We start from the raw sequence: 21,917 nt of genomic DNA on the forward strand, positions 1-21,917 counted from the left end.
AAGAGGTAGATAAATGTAGATTTTTCACAAGGTAGCTAAGCACTCCAACTGTTAAATTACTCTTTCTACTATGGGAAAGTAAGAGGGCACCATTTCCACCCTCAGAAATATATAAGGCCAAAGTTGGCAGGTGCACTTAAAGACAGCCAAGCTGTTTTATTCCTTTGGAAGGCCATCTATATTGAAGATGATAATGACTGTTCAATAACAGTTCTATACAAACTGACACAGTATGCAACCATTCTCAGTATGCCAAGAAATGTAATTTTAGGCTCAAAGGATATTTTCTAATGAAAAATACCCTCGGTAAATTTGTCTGGTTTTGGGGTTAAAGCAGCTGTTGAGTGGTAGCTCTATAAATTCCAAGTATTAGATGTAAGTTTCTTCACAATAAAGGGAAAACCTGATGCCTAAATTCTTCTGTGTATTTATTTACCACAAAGTGTCCACAACATCCATGAAGTAAGTTAGAGCTCAAGAGTTCAGCACATCTCAGATCTAGGTCTTGAATTTATACATTCCAATGTATTGTATTAAAATAATTACCAGGTTTTTATTTTCTGAAATTTTCAGGTACATGCACTACACTGTACACAATACCCTTTGTTCTTGCCCCTTCTCAAAAGATAATCAATAGTTTTGTTTGCACAGGAAAGGAGTAATTAATGCCTTCCTTTCCTGAATAGACTCTGTCAGAAATATTCAGAAATTTCTCCTGTATGGAAATGAAACCGAGCCTTTCACAATGAAGGAGAAAGAGCAGTTATGGAAGACTTGCTAACATTAAAGACAGTCTTGTTTCTTCTATCTCACGCTTTCTTTTTCACAGTGGTCAGCTATGCTCTTGCTGAGTATTTATTTGCATCACTTTTTTTTTTTGACAGTCCTAAGAGGAAGGGGTAGAATAAAAAGGAAAGCCAGGATTTGTACATTCTCTATAGCCCTCTTAAATGCATGAAGGAAGGCTGCTGTCTTAGGAAACAAGAGAAACAATTCTTTTTCAGACAGTAACACATTTTTTAACATGAAACTGCAACAGGAAGCCTATGGTTTTGAGCTCAGAGATTATTGTGCATGTTTTAAGTGTTCAGCTAAGTATCTATGGGCAGAATTTTCAATGTTTTTTGTGGGGGTTTTTTTCACAATTTGTTTTAGATCTGGGTCCGAGAGGAGGTAAACTGAAAGATTTATAAGGCTGGAGTGGTTTTAGCATTCACAGTATAATGGACCTCTTTTAAATCTTTTCTACCAGAAATTCTTGCAGCGTTTCCCTAATCTTCACAGAAACCCAATCCTTTACCAGATCTCATCATTCAAGTTTGTCACACCAGTTTTCTCACACCAGTTTTCACCATGTTCCTTCCTTATTGTCCCAGGAAAGAGAAACACCATCAGGATATGGCTTGTAACAAGTGAAACACTGGACCACAGAGGGGCAAACAGCATATATGGAAAGTGAAGCTACTATTTAGTGCATGTTGTACTATATTTGAAGTACTAAACACACTCCATGAAGGTCAACATCAGTGGGAGAGGTGCTAGACCACTAAGCACCTGGTTTGATGTACTCATTTCCTACCAGGACCTAATTTTCCAAGTATTTTCTCTGTTGCCCCTCCAGAAATCTCTCAAAGGACAAAATGTTGAACATCACTGTCATCCAGATGGTCACTGGGAAAGAAAACAAATATTATTATGAGAAAAAAATAGGTAATAGGATTGGGGGATAAAGGGAGGTGTCTGTGTGTAATGAAATACAGACCATTATTCTTTTAAGTGCCTCAGCAGCACTGACTACAATATCATAATCATTAAAAATTATGAGAAATGCACTTGGGAATCATGCATAAGTATTGATTGAAGATAGGTACTCTAAATATCTATATGGATTTTTTGTATTTACAGGGGAAGATCTGCAATTTACAGATTCACATAAATTCTTGCTGTCTATCAGGTGAAAAGTTCTGTGTTGGGTGAAGTATTTCTGAAGAGCTGGAAGTGCTCAGTAAAATGTGCAGGTACAAGCTTCAAAACAGGCAAAATGCAGTGTTTTTGCACACAGCAGGAATTAAATTGTAAAACAGATTGTCAGAAAATAGTGTGGTAGTCTGAATTATGAATAGGTTCAAGAACAGATTCATGAAGGTTAAATTTGTTGATGGATGTTGAACATAGATGCAACCTCTGCCTAAGAGTTCTCTAAACTGCCCAGAGGCTGCTAAAATATAAGCCTGTCTATATCTTGATTCCTGCAATTTTTTTTTTCTATGCATTTGCTAATGGCCATTGTCAGAGAGAGGTTATTTTGGTCTGATTTGATGTGACACTTTTTGCATTTTTAAATACGTGAAGACAGAAACTTAACCAAATTCATAGGACATACACAAAATCTGGGTACAGTTTATGTCCCTTAATTCCTCAGGTCTTAAGAGGGCCCTGTGTCCATCTTCAGCATTTGTGCTGGCTGCCCCCAGTGCAGGAGTCACCACCGATTAGACCCTGGGCATTTTCTTCCTTGAGAATATTAAACAGCCATATTGGGGAATAATAAAGAAGATATCTTATACTCCTTCAGCAAAAGAGGAAATATTAGAGTGATTGGAACAAGAAAGATAAGCTCTGCAAAAGGAAAATTTTAAAGAAACAGTAAGGGAAGAAGAAAGATAAATAATGTTTAATTATACAAATCCAATAGCACTAGTCCTCCCAGTCCTACAAGATGAAAACTGTGGTTTTCAGTATGTCAGCATAAAGCCTGTATCAGCCTAGCAGCTGAACTACCATGCCCACGAGAGCACCGGTTGGTATTTGGGATCACATCGGACCTCCACAGCAGTGGCACCAGAACTTCCACTGAGGACTATTGCCAGCAGATGTTTTAAGTTTTGAAATATACTACCAGTTCTACTTAGTAGGACTACATCAGTACAACTGTGTTACTGATGGCAAAAAGGGAAGTTGATTAAGCACTGCTCTCCAGTAATATAAATGCCGCCATTGGAAATCAGAAAAAAGCTTGCATGATGATTGATGGTTGCAAGGGAAGTAATCTGAGCTATGTCATCAGTAAAATAAAGGGCAGCATGGTGCTCCTGTGGCCTAAGCTTCAGAAGATAAGGGGTTTTGTTTAATACTTGTCATAAAAGAAATAGCATTTCCCAGATTTGAATTTCCTGTCGCAATGTTGTCCACATTGTCCATTACATCTTTCCATGTCCATATAATCCTTTGTATCACGGGTCCCTATACTCTGGGATATACAAATAAGCAAATTAATAAATCATTGCCTAGTGGACTTTAAGAATAAATGTAATCATAGAGAAAATATCCTAGAAAAAAAAAATTACTGGAAGAGGGCAAATGACAAGAGTAGGTACTGATTTAAAAAAGTAGAATAGTCCTGACTGAAAACCCCATTAAATGCTGTCATATTTTTTCATATGTAGCTTCTTCTTCGAGATATCTTATCTTCTTCAGTGGCACTACTAAAAAATATGTCAATGAAGTAAGTATAAGAATGATTTCCATCTGCTCTCTATGCAGAATTCTCATCTTTCACCTGACAAAGGCTGTCAACACAACAACTCATTTTTTTTACATTGGGCAGTGCATTATTCTGATATAATCAAAGAGTAGTTTCTTTTTTTTGAATTTTTACCCTCAGGGCACCTGATTCTTGGGCACATTTTGGACAACACCTAAGACAACAGCAGTATAACTGAGTGGATCTGAGCAGCAAACTGCTGTTGAGACAGTGCACAAATGTTTCTGATTTACCTGTACCTGCAAGTACCAATGTTATGTGACTGCACCAGGTTGACCCTGGCTGGATGGGCATTCCCATCAAAGCTCTCTACCACTCCCATCCTCATTTGGACACAGGAGAGAAAATATAATGAAAGGTTCATGGACAGAAATAAGGACTTGAGATGCAGAGGTCACTCACAAGTTACTGTCATAGGCAAAAACAGACTCCACCCAGGGAAATGAGTTTAATTTATTAACAATCAAATCAGAGTAGGATAATGAGAAATAAACCCAACTCTTAAAATACCTTCCCCCAAACCTTCCCTTCTCCTAGGGCACAAATTCACCCCTGATATTTTCTCAACATTTTCCCCCTAACAGTGCAGGGGGACAGAGAACAGGTATTGCAGTCAGTTCATCAGAGATTAGTTTTTGCTGTTCCTTCCTCCTCAGAAGGACTCACATTCTTCCCTTGCTCCACCATGTGATCCCTCCCACAGTTTTCATCCAAAAACTTCTCCAATATGAGTCCTCCCCATGAGCTGCACTTCTTCATAAACTGCTCCAGCATGGGTCCCCTATGAGATCAAAAGTCCTGCCAGCAAACTTGCTCCAGTGTGGGCTACTCTTTCCATGGGTCCACAGGTTCTTCCAGGAGCCTGTTCCCATGTGGGTTTCCAACAGGGTCACAGCCTACTTCAGGTATCCACCTGCTCTGGAAGGGGTCTCCTCCATGCTCCCCATGTACCTCCATGGGCTGCAGGGGCACAGATGCTTCACCATGGTTTGCACCACATACTGCAGGGGAATCTCTTGCACCTGGAGCACTTCCTATCCTTCTTTCTTCAAGTGATTTGGGGGCCTGCAGTTACTTTTCTCCCACATTTTCACTGCTTTCTCCCAGTTTTAGTTACCATTGCACAGGTTTTTTCTCTCTTCTTAGCTATGTTCTCCCAGAGAATATATCACTGCTGCTGGTGGGCTCAGCTTCGGCCAGCAGTGGGTCCATCTTGGAACCAGCTAGCATCAGCTCTGTTGGGAGAAGCTTCATGAAACTTCTCACAAAAGCCACCCCTGTAGTATCCCAACTACCAAAACCTGGCCACACAAAATCAATACAGTGAAATATCACATTTAAAATATTTATTCAAATATATCCATACTGCAAATATAGTCTGCAGAGTGATGCACAATATCTAAAGAAACTTTGTACATATTCCACAGTGGTAAAACTGGGTAGATACTTTTTGTCCGCAAGAGCCTGCCCACCACTTATAATGAGCCTGTTTTTTAGAAAGAAAAATGGAGCCACAAGGAACTGTACCTAGATAAATGGAGGATAAATGTAAAAATTATGAGTACTCATAGAGGAAATATAAGTCGAAGTGGAACTGAATGTTTTTAGTTCTGGCCATGGACAACAGCCTCCATTATGCAGTATAGACAGAAGTGGTTGAGTCGGCTTCACTCCAAATACTGATTTTTGTTTGCTTTGTAATCACAAATGTTTTGTTCCAGGATACATCAGATCCATGGGTTTTTTTTTTTTTTCATTTGTTTAGGGGTTTTTTGTTAGTTTATTTGTTTTTTCTCTGTTGTGGTTGTTTTAATACACAGAATTACTTAAATCCAGCAGTTTTAAAAAAAAAAAATTCAACTTCCCTTGAGGAATTCTTCCTAAAACAATAACACAACACTGATAGGTTTGGAAATTTTGCTTAATTCAGATACTACCTTGGAGATAACAGTAGTAAATGCTTAATATGGTTGTCTATTCATTTCCTTTACAGCACTCTATTGCATTCAGATTCTGAAGATTCTCGAGTGTAATAGTTAAGTACAGCACAAGTTTTTTTTATGCTCCAAAGTGCTGAGATCTGCAGTCTTCCCTTGTGGCAGTGGGAACTGCAGGTATTTGGCATTACAATCTAGGCTCTTGACTGCAAACAGTACCTCTGCCCTCTTAAACTTAGTGCTGAAGTTTGTTCTGCAGGTAGAATGAGCTCAGACACGTTCTATTGTTCAGTATTCCCATGTTATATTATTCATCCAATGGATCTTCTCTTCCTTGAAAATTTCTTGAAAAATAAGGTTATTTTCCTTCTGACTACCTAGCATCTTGTGTATCATAAGTACTCTATCCACAAGTCTGTTTCTTTACCAAATATTCTGATAAGTATCATTTTTCCTAACTCTGGATAAACTGAGAGGCATTACCAGCAAAGTGGACTTACAAAGTCAGTAAGGAATTAAGACAGAAATAAAAAATCTCTATACAAAATTAAATCTTAATAACCCGTCCTATAGTCCTTATTCAGTCAGGTCCCATTCTGAAGCCAAGAGGATACAAATGCTTGAGAGAAACAACTGTGCTTGTAGATGTTGAAATTACTGTGTTCAAAATAGCATGAGAATAAAATAGTGTAAAGGAGATGCATGAGGTGAACTGACAGAAGACTCCGGCTCAGTCACCTTATTACATATATAGAAAGTATATATCTGCATTTACCATTTCTAACAAGAGGAACTCAGATTTATGGACGCAACAAGAATAAACACTTATTAAAAATCAATTAAGTGCCTCTTTTTAAAGAGAACTAGTAATTTGAGTATATATGACAAAAAAAGGAAAACAGAATTCACTTTGACAAAACAACTTCTCAATTTTCCTTCTAATGTGATATGACTCATCTCAAATCTATTGCAAAGCGGTAAACAAACTACACCAACACAGTGACCATCATCTGCCAGGAACATTTTAAAAAGAAAACCATTACTGAGCTACTTTTCTTGTCTTCTATACAGAGAAATGTATTTTCCCAGCAGAAAAAGCATTTCACATTATCTTCTTTCCATTTATCATGTTTTCATCTGTGCTAACAGCAACCTAAGAAATACCTCATTAAGCCAGTAATTTATTTCTTAGGAATTAAATTAAATTTAATTAATTTGGACTAGTTTTAGTTCTTTTTCAAAACAGTCTACTTCAAATAAAACAAATAACAAGAGGGAAGTTCAGTTTGATTACTAATAACATTGTACAGGGGACTTATCTGGGATAGCAATTTAAATATGTGGACAACAGCCTTTTGATTTTATTTCTCATTCACTGAACTAAAGTTATAATTGTAACTGTAACAAAAATAAATGTTTAGTCCATCTTTGTTATATAATCCTTCTGTAATCTAATTACCTCAAAATAACTGCAATATAAAATACTGTCATGAGGATCAAAATGACAGCTATAAACTGAGCTCTCCATTATTCATAATTCATTTTTATTTTTATGACAACTCTTTATTATTTTCACATAGTTAAAAAATATCTAAGTCACTTAATAATGCATTTAAAGTCAGGTTCACTGCTGATGAAAATCATCATAGATCCACAAAGAGAGTTACATTATGTTATATTTTTTGCAGTAGTTCTTGTTTGTAGATCTTACAATCTTTTGGGTCAGGCTCCTTACTGTGCTAAATGATACTAAATTTTAAAAAGAGAGCAACTTCAATTTCCAAAATATCTCCTGATTCATTGCCTTAAAGAAATTACTTTGAAGCTTCTCTGGAGTTGACAAGAAAAATCTAAATTGTCATGGCAACATGGGTTGAAGAAATGCTTCTTTGCTGTTTGCATAGATCATCTCCATGCTATCAGCCTGTTTACTAAGTCTTGCTAAAGAAAGCAATTAAAGGTTAATCTTTCCTCTGAACCAGATAAACTATGTAACCAGCGAAAGCCAGTGGAGTGAGATACATTTCAGACAGGTCAAAAAATTGTGAGGCATCATTTATCTTTAAGCCAACTACAACAAGTTGCAGGGCAGACTACATGCTGGAGGGAAGTGACAACATCCAGCAGGACAGGCTTGAGAGTTGGGCCTGTGCAAACCTCATGAAATTTAACAAGACCAACTGTAAGGTCCTGCACAGGAGTTGGGACAATCCCAAGCACAAACACAGGCTGGAAAGAGAACGGAATGGATTGAGAGCAGCCCTGAAGAGAAGAAGGACATTGGGGGTGTTGGTGGATGAGAAGTCCAAATGACCCAGCAATGTGAGCTGGCAGCCCAGAAAGCCAAACATATCCTGAGCTTCATTGGAGAAATAGGGACCAGCAGCTGGAGGGAGGTGATTCTGCCCCTCCACTCCCTCTCATGAGAGCCCACCTGGAGCACTGTGTCCAGCTTTGGCCCCCAGACAGTAAGAATATACCTGTCGGAGCAAGTCCAGAGAAAGCCATGAAGATGATCAGAGGGCTGGAGCACATCTGTGGTAATACGGTGAGAGAATTGGGGCTGCTCAGTGTGAAGAAGAAAACTCTCCGGGAAGACCTTGGAGCACCTTCCAGTACCTAAAGAGGGCCTACAAGCAAGACTGTGAGGGACTTTTCACAAGAGCATGTAGTGACAGGACAAGGGGGAAAGGATTCAAACTGAAGGACGGTAGGTTTAGATTAGACATTACGATGAAATTCTTGACTGTGATGGTCAGGCAATGAAACAGGTTGCCCAAAGAACCTGTGGATATTCCATCCCCAACAGTGTTCAAAGCCAGGTTGGAAGGGTTTTTGAGCAACATGGTCTAGTGGAAGGTATCCCTGCTCCTGGTAGGGGAGCCAGAAGGAGATGGTCTTTAAAGTTCTTTCCAACCCAAACCATTCTGTGATTCTAAACAGCATTTCTCTGGTCCATTTCATAACAAACTAAGAGTCTGAATTTTCTTTAATGTTATTAGACTTTTTCTAGCTGTTGGGGGTTGGTTCTTTCCCTTTTCCCTCTGTGGAATTTTCCCCATTGTCATGCTAAGATACCTGTTGACTGGGCCCTGGTGGCAAGGGGGAGGAGAGAGAAGAGGGAAACCCCTTGGTGTCCAAACAGCCAGAAGAGCAGACCGAAGGCTCTGGCTTGTCCCCCATTCCCCCCGCGGAGTTCCGATGAGAAGGACGATCGGTGCCTCAGTGCCATCCCTGCCATCTAGCACCGGGAGCCATCCTCACTGCTGTCAGACCCTGCCCTGCTCCCTTCTCGCTGTAACCTGCCACCATCCAGCACTCTGCTGAGTATTGGGACCCACACCGTGAGCGGAGAGCTCTCTCTCCATCTCTCTCTCCCCCTGGGACAGCGCTGCCATCACCCCCAGCCCTCCTGCGGCTCTGCGGGACCCGCCCGCCCCCAGCACCGGGAACTGCAGCTCAGGGAAAAGGTGCCTGCAGCCAAAAAACACTGGGACTGAGTTACTGTTCTCTTTGTGGGTAATTTCATAGCTGTTGTTGTTCTGGTTTGTCTTGTTAGGTATACTAGTAAAGAACTGTTATTCCTATCCCCATATCTTTGCCTGAGAGCTCCCTTAATTCCAAAATTATAATAATTTGTAGGGAGGAGGGATCACATTTTTCAGTTCAAAGGGAGGCTTCTACCTTTCTTAACAAGTACCTGTCTTTCAAACTAGGGCACTAGCATTCTTGTTTCAATGCAAGTTGTCTGTGTGATATGTGGCTATAACAAGGACAAGATAAAAAGTATTTTAAGGTTAACGAGACGTTTTAAATTCTGTGAGTTCCTCAACCTTTATATCAGGTCCTAACTAGTTAAAATCTGTTATAAAGCAACCCAAACTACTTAACTGATAACTAGAGTCTGTCTAATTTACCTGCTTCTGCGTAGCACAATGCTTTTTTCCCCTACAACTAGTTTCAAGTTAACTACATTATATACCAGGAAACAAAGAATGGAAGATCTCTATTTTCATTTATGTTAATTAAATTTCACAATAAAGCCTTCCCTGTACAGATTTCACAGGAAAGCTAAACAAACAACTGAGTACAGGTAATGATCAAAATGCTACTTCGTAAGATCTATTAACACTACATTCTTCAGTGTAACAGCCACTGCAAACAATGGGTCAAAATGTGTGCTGAGGATATTTTCGTGCTAAGATAATCAATTTAAATCCTCAAGAGAGATCTACAAATGCAGAGGGCCACTGATTGTGATATTAGCAGTTGTTGGATTGAACTGTAGTTCTGAAAGTGAATTATAAAATGTTTTCCCCTCCCCCTCAAAAAAACTGTTTGGTATGACACAATCTATGTATTATAAGAAACATCAGCAGGATACCAATAGAGAATCTGGCTGCTGGGGCAAAGCTAAAATAGTGTACTTAGTCACTTGAATGCAGTCAGCTTCTGCATTGATATCCCACAAACATTAGTGAGAACAGTGTGATTTGTCATGACCATTTGTTTCACAGCCAGAAACATGCAAAGTGAGTCTAAAAATAAGTTAAATTTAGCTTTTTTTATTTTATTGAAGTGGCTTTTTCAAAAATTTCAATGTTGTGTAAACATCATTCTTTCTTTCCTTTTTTCCTTGCCCTCACAGTCACCTGCATTTTTTTGCTAGGTTCAGGGCAAGGCAAGTTCTGTAAGCTCAAGTATATTCCTGCAATATCTAACCACTTGCTTCCTAACATCAGCTGCTTCTTGACAAAGTGACCTCCCTGTTCCTCGCAGCTCCATCTGTGCTGTACAGCAGCAGTGTGATGTGAGTCCTGAGCTCCATGGTGTGTGTTATATGCACGATGACTTCAGGCTGAACCCCAAGGTGCTCATACAAGGCAATCTCGAGCACAATGCCCAAAACCAAGCCTAAGACCTCAGCCGTGTATTCTGGATACATTCTGCAAAGTAAGCCAAGCTAATCCATCCATTTTAGCAGCCAGCATTGCGAGTACAGTGAAGACACTTCAAATCCAAGCTACAGCTGGGTCAGCATTTAAAAAAGACAATAACCTGGTTGTGGTCCCCAGTGTGTCCCCTTGAACCCAACTCTCAAGTACGGGGGAAGGCTGGTTGCACTTTTGTTCCCAGTGCAGAGTAAATTGCTTGTGTTTCAGCACCAGTGTAAGCAAAATAAAAGTTTGAATATCTGTACTCTTTTGGAGTTTATGTGTGAACACAGTATGGCAATCAGTGCAGGTCAAAGGAAACAAACAATGATTTATGCAATATTTTATCACTGCTATATTTGATCTGCAAATCATAGGATGGATGAGGGGAAAAAATATCCCTAGACCCAGATTTACTCTGTGATCAATGTCAAAGGTTTGCTACGAACATTAGAATTATAAGAACATTTCACTAAAAACACTCATACATATGTTTAGAAATTATTCTCTAGCTAAAAAACAAACAAAACAAAAAAATAAAACAAGGAAAATATCAGACAAGCAAGAAGAAATAATTAAAAAGTTAAAAACTTCATGTTTGGCAAAATTGCATGAAAAAACATTGTCTCACAATTGAACTCAAGGCATGAAGCAAGTAATGCAAAATGTAATTTTTAAATGTTGACCATATTTCACGCATATTTGCAAAACAAACACTGCATTAAAAGTTTTATTTGTTATTATTTATTCAGGTTTGTGTCAGCTGCAGTGCTGCAAATGTTTCTTTTGGAAAGCCTCTGTACAACAAAGACATGAATACGGAACATGATTCTGTACTTCAGTATCCATAGGATACTGTACAACAGATACAAAAATCCAGAGACTAAAATTATACTAGGTTTTTTCATAATGTCTTTAAAAGGAAAAGCAGAGAAAAAAAATGAAGTAAGGTAGAGGTAGATGTTCAGAGATAACAGAGATACTGTCAAAAAACAAATTGCTTCCACATATACATAAATATATTAATAGTATCCAGGTTTGTTGCTGTGATTCATCTAGTTTTCCTTTTTTTAAAGTCAGTCATGGATGCAAACATTGGGAGAGGTTCTCAACCACAAGAGCTCAAATTAAACAGGGTCTGACTCCACCATTCAGTGGCAATATCTACTTTGTCTGGATTATTTGGAGTAGCGATCCGCTCAAAAGTAGCCAGTTGAGCTATTTCTGAAATCAATACAAGATTTCAGAATTGGGCCCTCAGAACTGCCTGAAGTTACCTTTTACTGGACAGGGATGAGACAAGGAAATTTACTTGAAAGAAGTCAAATCACTATTTCAGAATATGCATGAATGTATCATTAAAATGCATAATTAAATAATTAAAAAGCTGTAAGAAACTGTGATTAATTTTTATTATGGAAATTAAAGCATTACTATAATTGCTAGAAATTGTGATTTTTTTTCCTATTTTTTGCTAAAAGCAGATCATTAATGATATTCTGATTAATCAAGAGTTCTGGTTAATCATCAGCAATGTAAGAGTGATTAAATCTTGCTTTGTCCTTTAAATAAATCTGCCCTCCAGGTAAAAATGGCAAAAAATTACCATCACTTTCTTTTTTTTTTTTCCTATATGAGAAAGAAATGCAGAAAAACTTATTGTCTCTGAGAAAGTAGGACTTGTTATTAGAAATAAGATGCATTATTACTCTTGAACAAGCACGTGCATGCCTCCATTCAGTTACTAAATGCAGACAAAAGACATATGTTACCTCTGGGTGTCAATATAATACTAATAATAATAAGAGTAATTTGTGTAAGTAGTTATTCCTCTGAGAAATCCTATAACAAATACAGTATAGATTTTCTTAAATGCAATAGAAATGTCATAAAGTGGAGTGAAGTCTTTCATCCAGCCAGAACAAAGATGTGTCAGGACAAAGAAAGATCTCACAGCTTTCCTCAGGCATTAATGCCATTTTCCCCCTATTTCAAAAGTTTGTGGTTGATAAAAAATGGTTTAAGGGAAATTATAGCTGGCGTAGAAAAGTAAAACTTCTAAGTAAAAGAAGGTGATTCATACACATGAGGAGAATTTCCATATGATTCTTATTCTTTGCTCACTGCAAAAATTGGAAGAACATCAAATTTATCTCAGTCTAATATGGCTAATTTTGCAGCCATGTGGAGAACTAGAGTCCAGCTTCTTTTTCTGTGACCCTGACTTGAATCCAGTTATACACTTGAATTTTATTAGAGATCAGGTCTCAGACTTATGCTACTGCTTCAGTGGATTGTACAGTTAAATCAGCAATTCCCCTTTCCACACTGCATCCCCTGCCGGCTACAGGCAGCCCGGCACTAGCTGCAGTGTCTGTGCTCACATGGAAAACTGTTTGCCGGCGGAATAATGTCATCATGGCCAAAGAGAAACACCATGGTGCAATACAGATTTGAGCAAGATGAAATTATATCTTATCTTTAAATCCACTGGAGGTTTTATTCTGTGACGCTATCAAGCAGTCACTTCTCTGAGGAAAGGTTACAAGAGGGAGTTTAATGTGAGGGTGTACGGACTACATCTTGGGAAACTTGAGAACAGTGGTCCCTGAGACTTTCCAGATTTTCTATAGAGCATGCTAAATCTTGAATGCATAACTCAAAATATTTACAGTTTCAGATTGTTCCTAATTTGTTAGGACAAGAGTTTTTATTAGTAAAATAGTGCTATTGTAATAATGTAATGTAAAAACAGTGCTATTGAGGCGTAAGTGCCACAGATGTCTTTTTTAAAACTTGCCTATATCAATGCATATGTAATATTAACCACACCATGAGTAAAAATTACATTGAGTGCTTGTACAGACAAAGCAGTCTGCCAGGGAAAAATGACAACTGCCCTTCCCAAACAAAAAAACTCCATTGTCTGATGAAAATCATACAAGTCTGTATAAAGGGACATGAGAGTGAGAGTCAGTAAAACAGACAGATTTGCAGTATAGACGATCTGCAGAATGGTTATCTATACAAATCAGAGGCAGGTGCTGAAGTGGCCTCACAGATTTCAATACATCCTGAAGTCCCATGTGTGCTTATGTCTTCATGTTCCTGTAAACCATCTCCAGCTTCTCACACCAGTATCGTGTTCCACACACACACCAGAGAAATTGAAAAATCTTTACTGGCTGACAGTGAGAATTCAAACTTCAACTATGGATTCAAGAGTCTAAAATGAGTGTTTGGGAAAATCTTTGTTGAATTTATATGCTCTCCACTACATTATATTCAAGGTGACCAAGTTTCCTATTCCTGTGCATAATTAAGGACATCATATACATATCTCGGAGCAAAAAATAGGACAGATACAGGTCTCATCAAAAAAGTAAATCCATTTTTACTTTAAAATATTACATGGTCAGAGCTGGATAGTCTCTACTATGCCTTTCTATGTCAAATTCCTCATTGAGCTGGGGGATAGAGAATGCATCCATCAAATACCTGGTTTTTTTACAGCTGAGTGTTCAATACCTTGCCCTGATGTTCTTTAAAAATTCTTTTTTTTCAGCTCATTTTCCCCAGAATTGCTTTAGTCTTCTCTGGAAGAGAATGGAACCTCTCTAGAGAGACCAGCCACACAGTTTAAAAAGCACTGCTTTGGAGGAAAAAAAACTACTTTAAAAGAAACAAAAACACTCTCAGTCCAACAGGAGCAGGCCTTAAACAGAGTGGTAACTTCATGTGACGTAATTATAGCAATTATTTTGACAAAGTGATAGCAGCAAACAGAAGGTACATAAAATATTTTCAGATTTATTTATTTATTTTTTTAGACAAAATCCCGAGCTGTACATGTGAGAGTCCTTTCACTGTCTGTATCTAATTTAAGAACAGAAGTGTTTTCCCTTTGCTATTTCCATCAATCTGAATAACTCTGGGCATAAAACTGCTTCTGTACATTTAGTTTGAGGCAATTAGGTGGTAATGAAGGTGCTGTATTTGGTTATCTAAACATGTCCAGTAAATTACCTTGGAAACCTGTACTGGAACTAGTCTAGGTATTAAGTAGTATGTATTTCTACTGAATCTAGGTTCTACTGAATATAGGTTGTCCACAGATGTTAGGCCACAGCAGAAATTTATTTTACTCTTTATTTCTAAAATTTTAGTCTGAATTCAGTCTAATTCTACCATTTGTTCTATACCAGTATGAATTTTTACTGAAATCTTACCGATGTGTTTTGGTTTTCAAGAAAATCAATGGAGTTTTTTATGTTTGCTTTCTTACAATATAACGTATCAGAATTAGCAAATGGCTCTATAAACAAGCCCATCTTAACAAGCATAGCTGAACACCATGCTGTCTGTCTTGTTGAAGCGTAACTGCTATGATAGGGTAGCTTCTGGGAAAGCGGTTCCTTCAAATGGCTCCATACTAATTTCTCTTGATGTTTAAAGCACAATGAACAGGGAAGAATTCCCCAAATGTTTTCCAAAACACTCAGGTCCATCAATCAGATTAAATCAGTCCAAAGAAATGTATAGAACTGCACCTCAAGTTTAACACAGTGAACAATGATGAATGTTCATTTTCATCCTTCCCTGTTCCTTAAAAAGTTACAGAAAATTCCACAGCAACAAAGGGTTTCCATTTAATTTCATTTCATTTCATAACGAAGAACAAATGTGGAAAGCAACCCACCTGCCATTTTACTGAAAGATATGGGAACGCCTGTGACAACACCTCCAGAAATTCAGCACTTGTTTAATTTTTTGCTTATAAAACCCCCAAATCAAACAAAACCTGGATTAATTCCTTTTACAGTGACCAAATTATTTGATAGCAAGAGGCTGGTAAAACAGAGTTCTGAGGATCTAATGAAAATTATTTCGTGTGCTCCTGAAACCTTGGGTCTTTATGTCACTAAGGAAGGAGTTTTTTCACTCTCTAAAGTATAAACGTAATTTCAGCCTCAGGATTACATTTGACTAAATATAGATACCTGTGCTCAATTGCCTGGGAAGGTAAACGGGAAGGAATTATGTCAACTGTCCTCGATGGTTCCCCTTCAACCTGTTGTCTGATTTCAATATTAAATCAGTCTTTAGCCTTTAAGTGGGTGTGTTGCTGTTTCACATTAAGCAGGTATAATTACACTCCGCAGAGCAGCATCAGAGGCAGTGCCCAAACGTTCCTGGCAAAGCCTTTGTATGTAAGCAAAACACGTCGGATCGTCGCCGAATAACCATGATCCAGCCTCCAGCTTTTCATATGTGCTGTCAGCCATGAAAAGAAAACACTTAAATGTCAAACGACATAGCCGGCTACAGTGTATTTAACAAATGAGTCGCGGGTGTCGGCCCGCCCCGGGAGCGGCGCGGACGCGGCCGCAGCAGCCCCGCGTCCCGCGGCGGCCGGGCCCCGAGTGCGGCTGTCGGGGCAGCGACCCGGAGCTCCCCGCCCGGCCGGGCCGTGCTCCGGGCAGCGCCGGGGAGCCCGGCACGTGTGCGGGCTGGGAGCGGGGGAAGGAGGCACCTGGGGCTGTGGGGGGTGGGGATGCTGGAAGTTTGGGTAGGGCCGCCACGCCGAGAAGCCCCCGCCCGCCCCCGGCTGTGTGTGCTGCCGGGCACAGCCCCGTCTCCAGGAGCCGCGGATTCATAGCCCAGGAAAGCCGTGCGCCTTTCTCGCCCCGCTCCCTTCCCACGGAGGCAGCCGGGTGGCGTTGCCCGGTGGACCGCGGCAGCGGCAGGATCCGGGCAGAGCGGGGATGCCATCGGGCTGGTGCGGAGCCGCAGCCGCTCCTCCGGACCGGGCAAGGCTCCTGCCCGGCTCCCAGCAGCCCGGGCTGGCCTTCCACCATCTCTCCCCGCAGATCACGGCCGGAGGCTATCGGAGAGAAGGCACCCTGCCTTGCCGCCGAGGAGGGCGAGGGAACCCGGCCGTGGGCGCCCGTAGGACGGGGAAAGCTCCAGTCTTCCCCCGCCAACCCGGGCCGCGGTAGCTCTGCTCCCCCCGCTTCAGCCGCCCCCGCACCGAAATGAGCAGCGAGAAAAATAAAATGGTGGGAACGATGTAAAGCGCCTTGGAGGGGTTAAGGGAGACTCAGACAGTACAAACCGCAAGGGGAACCGTCATCCCGGAGACGGGCAGAACAACCGGGAGCGAGGTGGGAGAGGACAGAGGCTGTATCGGGGACAGGTGTTCAGCTGCGAGCTGCCTCTCTCTCTCTCTCTCTCTCTCTCTCTCTCTCTCTCTCTCTCTCTCTCTCTCTCTCTCTCTCTCTCTCTCTCTCTCTCTCTCTCTCTCTCTCTCTCTCTCTCACACACACACACACACACACACACACACACACAGAGAGAGACTCGCATCTCTCCCAGCATGAAAAAGCGCAGGGTTAATGAGAGGCGAAGTGAATAATGGGGAAGTTGTTGTCTCCAGCGATGAGGCAAGTAATGGGGCTGAGGCCAGCACTGAAGTTGTGTAACCAAATTCTCCACCGTCACCCCCTCATTTCTCCACCCTCCCCCATTGATTTTAAGGAGAAACCCAGCTGAGGTTGGGAGACTCTCTCCACCGCACACCCGGCAGAGAGGAGTCCTCTTCCCTCAGGCACGGGCAGGCAGCTGGCGGAGGTGTCCCCGGCGCCGCATCCCCGCCTCCGCGCAACTTGCGGGGCGCGGAGCCGGCTGAAAGCAGGCGGAGGCGGCTCTCCGCGACCACCCACTCCGCGCTCCCCCTCGAGCACGGCAAATGCCGGGGAGGCGGGAGGAGGGGAGATCCAAACTTGCCAGCCCGGGGACTGTCCCTCACACGGCAGCGAGTGCCGCTCGTGCGTGTGCGGAGAGCGAAGTGTTCCCAAACTCCGGCGCTGCCCGGGCGGCTGGATGCGCACGGTTCCGCTCGCGGCGTCGCAGCGGCCGCTGCCCAACTCCGGGGGGCTGATTTCTCCCGGGGGCAAGTGACCGGCCGAGAGCAGAACCCTCGGGGAACGCCGGCGGGAGGTGGGAGGCAGGGAGGAGGGAGACCGGGCTCGAGGAGCCTGCTGTTTGCCGGCGCAGAAACGATGCGAAGGAGAGAGCTCAGCCGAGCGGCTGAGATTTAGCTGAGGGGTTATGAGTGCCGTAACCACAACCTACACAAATGCAACGCAAGAAACCCGAATCTTACCCTGAGCTGCAGTAAGGAGCCCCGCGCAGAGAACCAGCAGAGACTTGAATTTCCTCCAGGCAGTCATGTCTGCAGTTATTCCACACACACACACACTCTCACACAAAAACCCCGGCGGCTCTTCTCGGCTGCGACCGTGTCCTCCGAGCGGCAGCGGGGCTAAGGACAGCGCCAAATAACCACGACAGGGCGAGGAGAGGCGGAGAGGAGCGGTCCGGGTCCCGAGCGCCGCGCAGCGCCCGGCGCCTCCTGCAGGACTGCGCGGGCGGCTCGCTCCGCTCTGCTCACAGACAGCATCAGTCCCGCGCCGCGGCGGGGCTGCGCCGCTCAGAGCCCGCGGAGCCCCGGCGCTGCCGGCCCGCCGCCCGCCCAGGGGAGGGCAGGGCGCCGAGGGAGGGAGGGGAGGCACGCCCGGGGCCGCGGGCAGCGCGGCATGCACGGCCGCCGGCGGGGAGAGCCGGGCAGCGGCGGCGTCGGCGGGAGAGGGATGCGGAGAGTGCGAGGAAGAGGAGGAGGAGAGGGAGGAGGAGGAGGAGGAGGAGGATAAGGAGAGAAGAGGGAGGGAGGGATCGCAGCGAGAGTAGCGCAGGCAGCGCAGCGGAGCGGCTGCCAGCCACACGAGAAGCCGCCGCCGCTGGACTCAACCATCACTTCCCACGGAGAGGGGAAGGGGCCGGCGCTGTGCGGCCGGCGCTCGCCGAGCCCGCAGCCTCCCGGGGCCGCCCAAAGGCCCCGGCGGAGCGATGGCTTTCCCCGGGCCCGGTGTCCCCCGGCGCGGAGAAGGGTAGTGGCTGTAGGGCTACACCTGCCCGGGAGGCTCCTGCTGCCATTCCCCGGTGTCCTGTCGCCCAGCTCTGCCTGCAGTTCGCCTCTCCCAGCCACATGCGGGGTACGAGTGGTGCGGGTGCTGGAGTCCCTTGTCCTAGGTGAAATTACCCTCTGCTTTCGTCTCCGCTCGTGAGAGCGGAAGGCTTTCAAGTCCAAAATGTGCCCTGCTCGTTCCTTCTAAGTTCATCAGAACAAGCTATTGTTGCTGAGGGGAAGGAGACGAGCCAACATCTCCTTGCGAAGCACTGCTTTATGTTGCCGTTCTCGAGAGCTCCTGTTGCCAAGAAGAATTTCTGCAAGAGGAATTAACAATCCTTTCCAAAAATTAAAGAAAAACCAATCAAAATATGACATGGCAGTGTGCACCAGAGTCTTCCCCACCACCAGCCTGGAGCAGGCAGGGTTGGTTCCTTGAGCCCGAGGGAAAGGAAATGGTGACCCAAGGTCGCCAAGTCACAGTTCCCCGTGCTCCACGATTCCAACAGGGGTTTCTGTGCCCGGCCTACCTTCAAACGGGTGGCAAAAACGTGCCCACAGCCCTGACCCAGTATAAATTGTCACCCTCACTGCACGCTGGGCCTGACTCCATAATTAATGCTTACCTATATCCGTAATTAAAACACAAGAGCTCGTAGGAAGGAAAGACAGAAACGCAAGCCCTTTTGGAAAGGTAGTTTCAAGGTTGTAATTATTCACTTATGATGAGTTTTCTTTCGTGGGGAAATATGAAAAGTTTTTTTCTTGTTGTAAGCTGCATGAAGGTGGTGAATGGGCACTGAACGAGGTAGGCTGACTTTGTAACAAGCTTGTATTTATGTAAAAACGTTGTGGTTCTCACTCGGAAAAAAAAAAAATTAAAAAGGCGAGCCCGGCAGTCTGCCGAGCCAGACGTGGCATTGCTGCCATCTCGTGGCAAGTGCTCCCTCCCTGCCGGGCCCGGGCTGTAGCCCCTCCACTCCCTTTCCCCACCGCTCCCAAACCCACTGCCTTCTGAACACTTCCACAGAAGGGCTCTGGTTTTAGTTAGCATTCATCCGTATTTTAAGAACACCTCCGGGACTCATTTTTTTCCATTCGTGAAAGTAAAATTATGCTAATACTTGTTAGTATCAGATATAATGTAGTCAAGCTGCTCTGCAAAATTCCCCAGTCAGAGCTGCTCACGCTCATCCACTTATCCTTGTCAGAGGACTGGGGGGAGTTTGCTAAAGATTGTGAGTAAGACGGAAATGGGCACTAAGCTTAAGCTGAGACTTACTTTCTGGCATCGAGTGGTCTGAGGCTCAGATTTTTGAAATGAGCAACTGTTTACATTGCATCTGGCCCAATAATCTTTTGTTTTGTTGTGTTGTATTGCCTGTTGAGATAGTTGAAAAGTCATAAACAAACACCATTTATAGCTGCCTGTGTCTAGTTGAAAGCAGTAATGATGGTGCCATTTCTTGCTATGCTGTTTCAGTGAGCGCTCTTGAGAAGCTGCTGTTTAATCCTACCCATGGCAGATTCTGCCAAGGCTCTAGTATGATATAATATAATATGTGCCTTCTTGGTCTTCACTCACACAGCATACATTTACTGTATCTGAGGCCTTCTGTTCTTCTGAGGATTTTTTGGGCTTCACTGAGATTTTGGGACCCAATTCCTTCTCTTTTGAGCTATACAAGTGTTAATTTCTTCCCTTTATGGCACCTAGCTAGAGTAAAATAACTAAGTACCACAATCAGTATGACTGCAAAAGATGCCTTCTCTCCTTTCTTACATCCTATGACAGTAAACCATAATGCATGGACGTTGTCTGCCTTTAGTATGTTACCATTTGTCACCTGAGATAGCGCCTTACTGAGATAAACAAGGTAGCACACACCCCCTACCCCCCCTGAGAAGATTTCAGCCTCTCAACAGATTCAGGTAGCTGTCACAGTGACTTTTACAAGCCTTGTGTGACATAATTTTTTTCCCCAAAGCCAAAAAAGCCAGAAGATGACTCTGGAACTGGAGCATGGCATTCCAGGAGGAATCTCCACCAACCTGACTTGAGCTCAGTGTGGAAATGCAGTACCTAAACATGGTAATTACAGAATATGATCTAACCTAACGACTGTAATCTCTCTGTTGTATATTAAGTACCTAATGTACTACCATAAAATCCATGAATTTATGAGTTTGAACAGAGGCAATATTTCTCTCTATTCCCTATAGACAGTGTGGGGAGTGTATATGTCAAGACTATTTGTACTAATCAGGGTGATTTAAAGGTAGCTTGACAGGGATTTATTTTCAGTTGAGAGCTTGTCCTTTTGTTCCTCTATGCCATATAAAACAAAGGTCTGAAAGGTTAGATTTCCTCTTTTTAAATTTTTTTTCATCTTGCTATATTAATAATATTGAATCTATATTTCCATGTTGTCATTTAATGGGAGGAAGAAGCATCTTTCTACAAGGTGCAAGAATATTTGCACCTATCCAAGAAAAACTACCGATTCAGAACATGCCTGAAAATATACTATATACTAATTAAAAAGGGATGTTCGTGGAAACTCATAGCCACAATCTGTACTTGCCACTGGACACAGCAGTCTGTAGCTTTCTGCCAGAATGTTATTGTAAAATTCAAAATGTCAAAGATTAAAAATTCAAAATATTATGTTGTGGGGGAAAAAATCTAGAAGAAGATAGTCTTCAGCAGAACAGAGATTTAGTGTGAGGAAGTCAGAAAGTAGAACAGTGTTGTCTATGAACATCTTCAGCCAAATGTTTTTTTGTCGCATAAGCTCTTTAGTTGTGAGCAAAAACAGAGACCATAGTTCCAAATACTCTCACATAGCATATTCTCTTTTCAAGAACTCTGCTTTCAGACTTGAAATATTTAATGGTTTCTTTAATTATAACTATCTTCTAGGCTGGAACAATGAAAAAATATTTATATATACATATGTTCCTTACCATGATTTGTTATAACATAAAGAATAAAAAGGAAGCCATACCACCCACAGTCTGTCTACAGTTAAAATATTTTTTAATTTGACTTAGATTGGACTCTGCTTTCTTTTTGGGATAATTTTGTGTCCAAACTAGAATTTCTTGTAAGGCTGACAATAACAATGACATGTGCAATATCAGCTACAACCACATCATTGTTTTATATACTACCAGCACACCAATAAATGTAATTATCAATAGCCTTCTAAGCTGGAGAAAGAAGGAGAAAACAAGGAAAAGGTTTTTACAGGCTGTCAAGTAGGACACTTCAAGGAAGTGTTGGTCAGCAAAGAGAGTATCATGATATTGTTCAAGAGGGCTCCTGTGCAGTCTGCTCAGGCTCTGTTATATTGTATTCCCCTCTGGAATGCTTAGTTTAGGGGAAAGAGTTGGCAAAATTGTTGGGGATAATGTAAGTTGCATGTTTTAAAGTACTGTCAAGCACTACATAGCTCCTCAGAGGCAGGCTCTAACACACGGTCTTTTCAGAGCACCTACACTGATCCCATCTGTCCTTAAGGTGACATTAA

At 42.4% G+C, this 21,917-nt stretch overlaps 1 protein-coding gene across 1 annotated transcript in view; it reads right to left on the minus strand.

Annotated features, from left to right (window-relative positions):
* Positions 1-17,647, minus strand: part of CSMD1 (CUB and Sushi multiple domains 1) — a 1,073,346-nt gene extending 1,055,699 nt beyond the window's left edge. The window contains exon 1 of the mRNA XM_062489724.1: positions 17,581-17,647. Coding sequence (XP_062345708.1) covers positions 17,581-17,647 — 67 coding nt within the window. The remainder of the gene's footprint in view (positions 1-17,580) is intronic.
* Positions 17,648-21,917: the final 4,270 nt, after the last annotated feature.

This window comes from Cinclus cinclus, chromosome 3, assembly GCF_963662255.1.
Source record: "Cinclus cinclus chromosome 3, bCinCin1.1, whole genome shotgun sequence".
NCBI classification, from domain to species: Eukaryota; Metazoa; Chordata; class Aves; order Passeriformes; family Cinclidae; genus Cinclus; species Cinclus cinclus.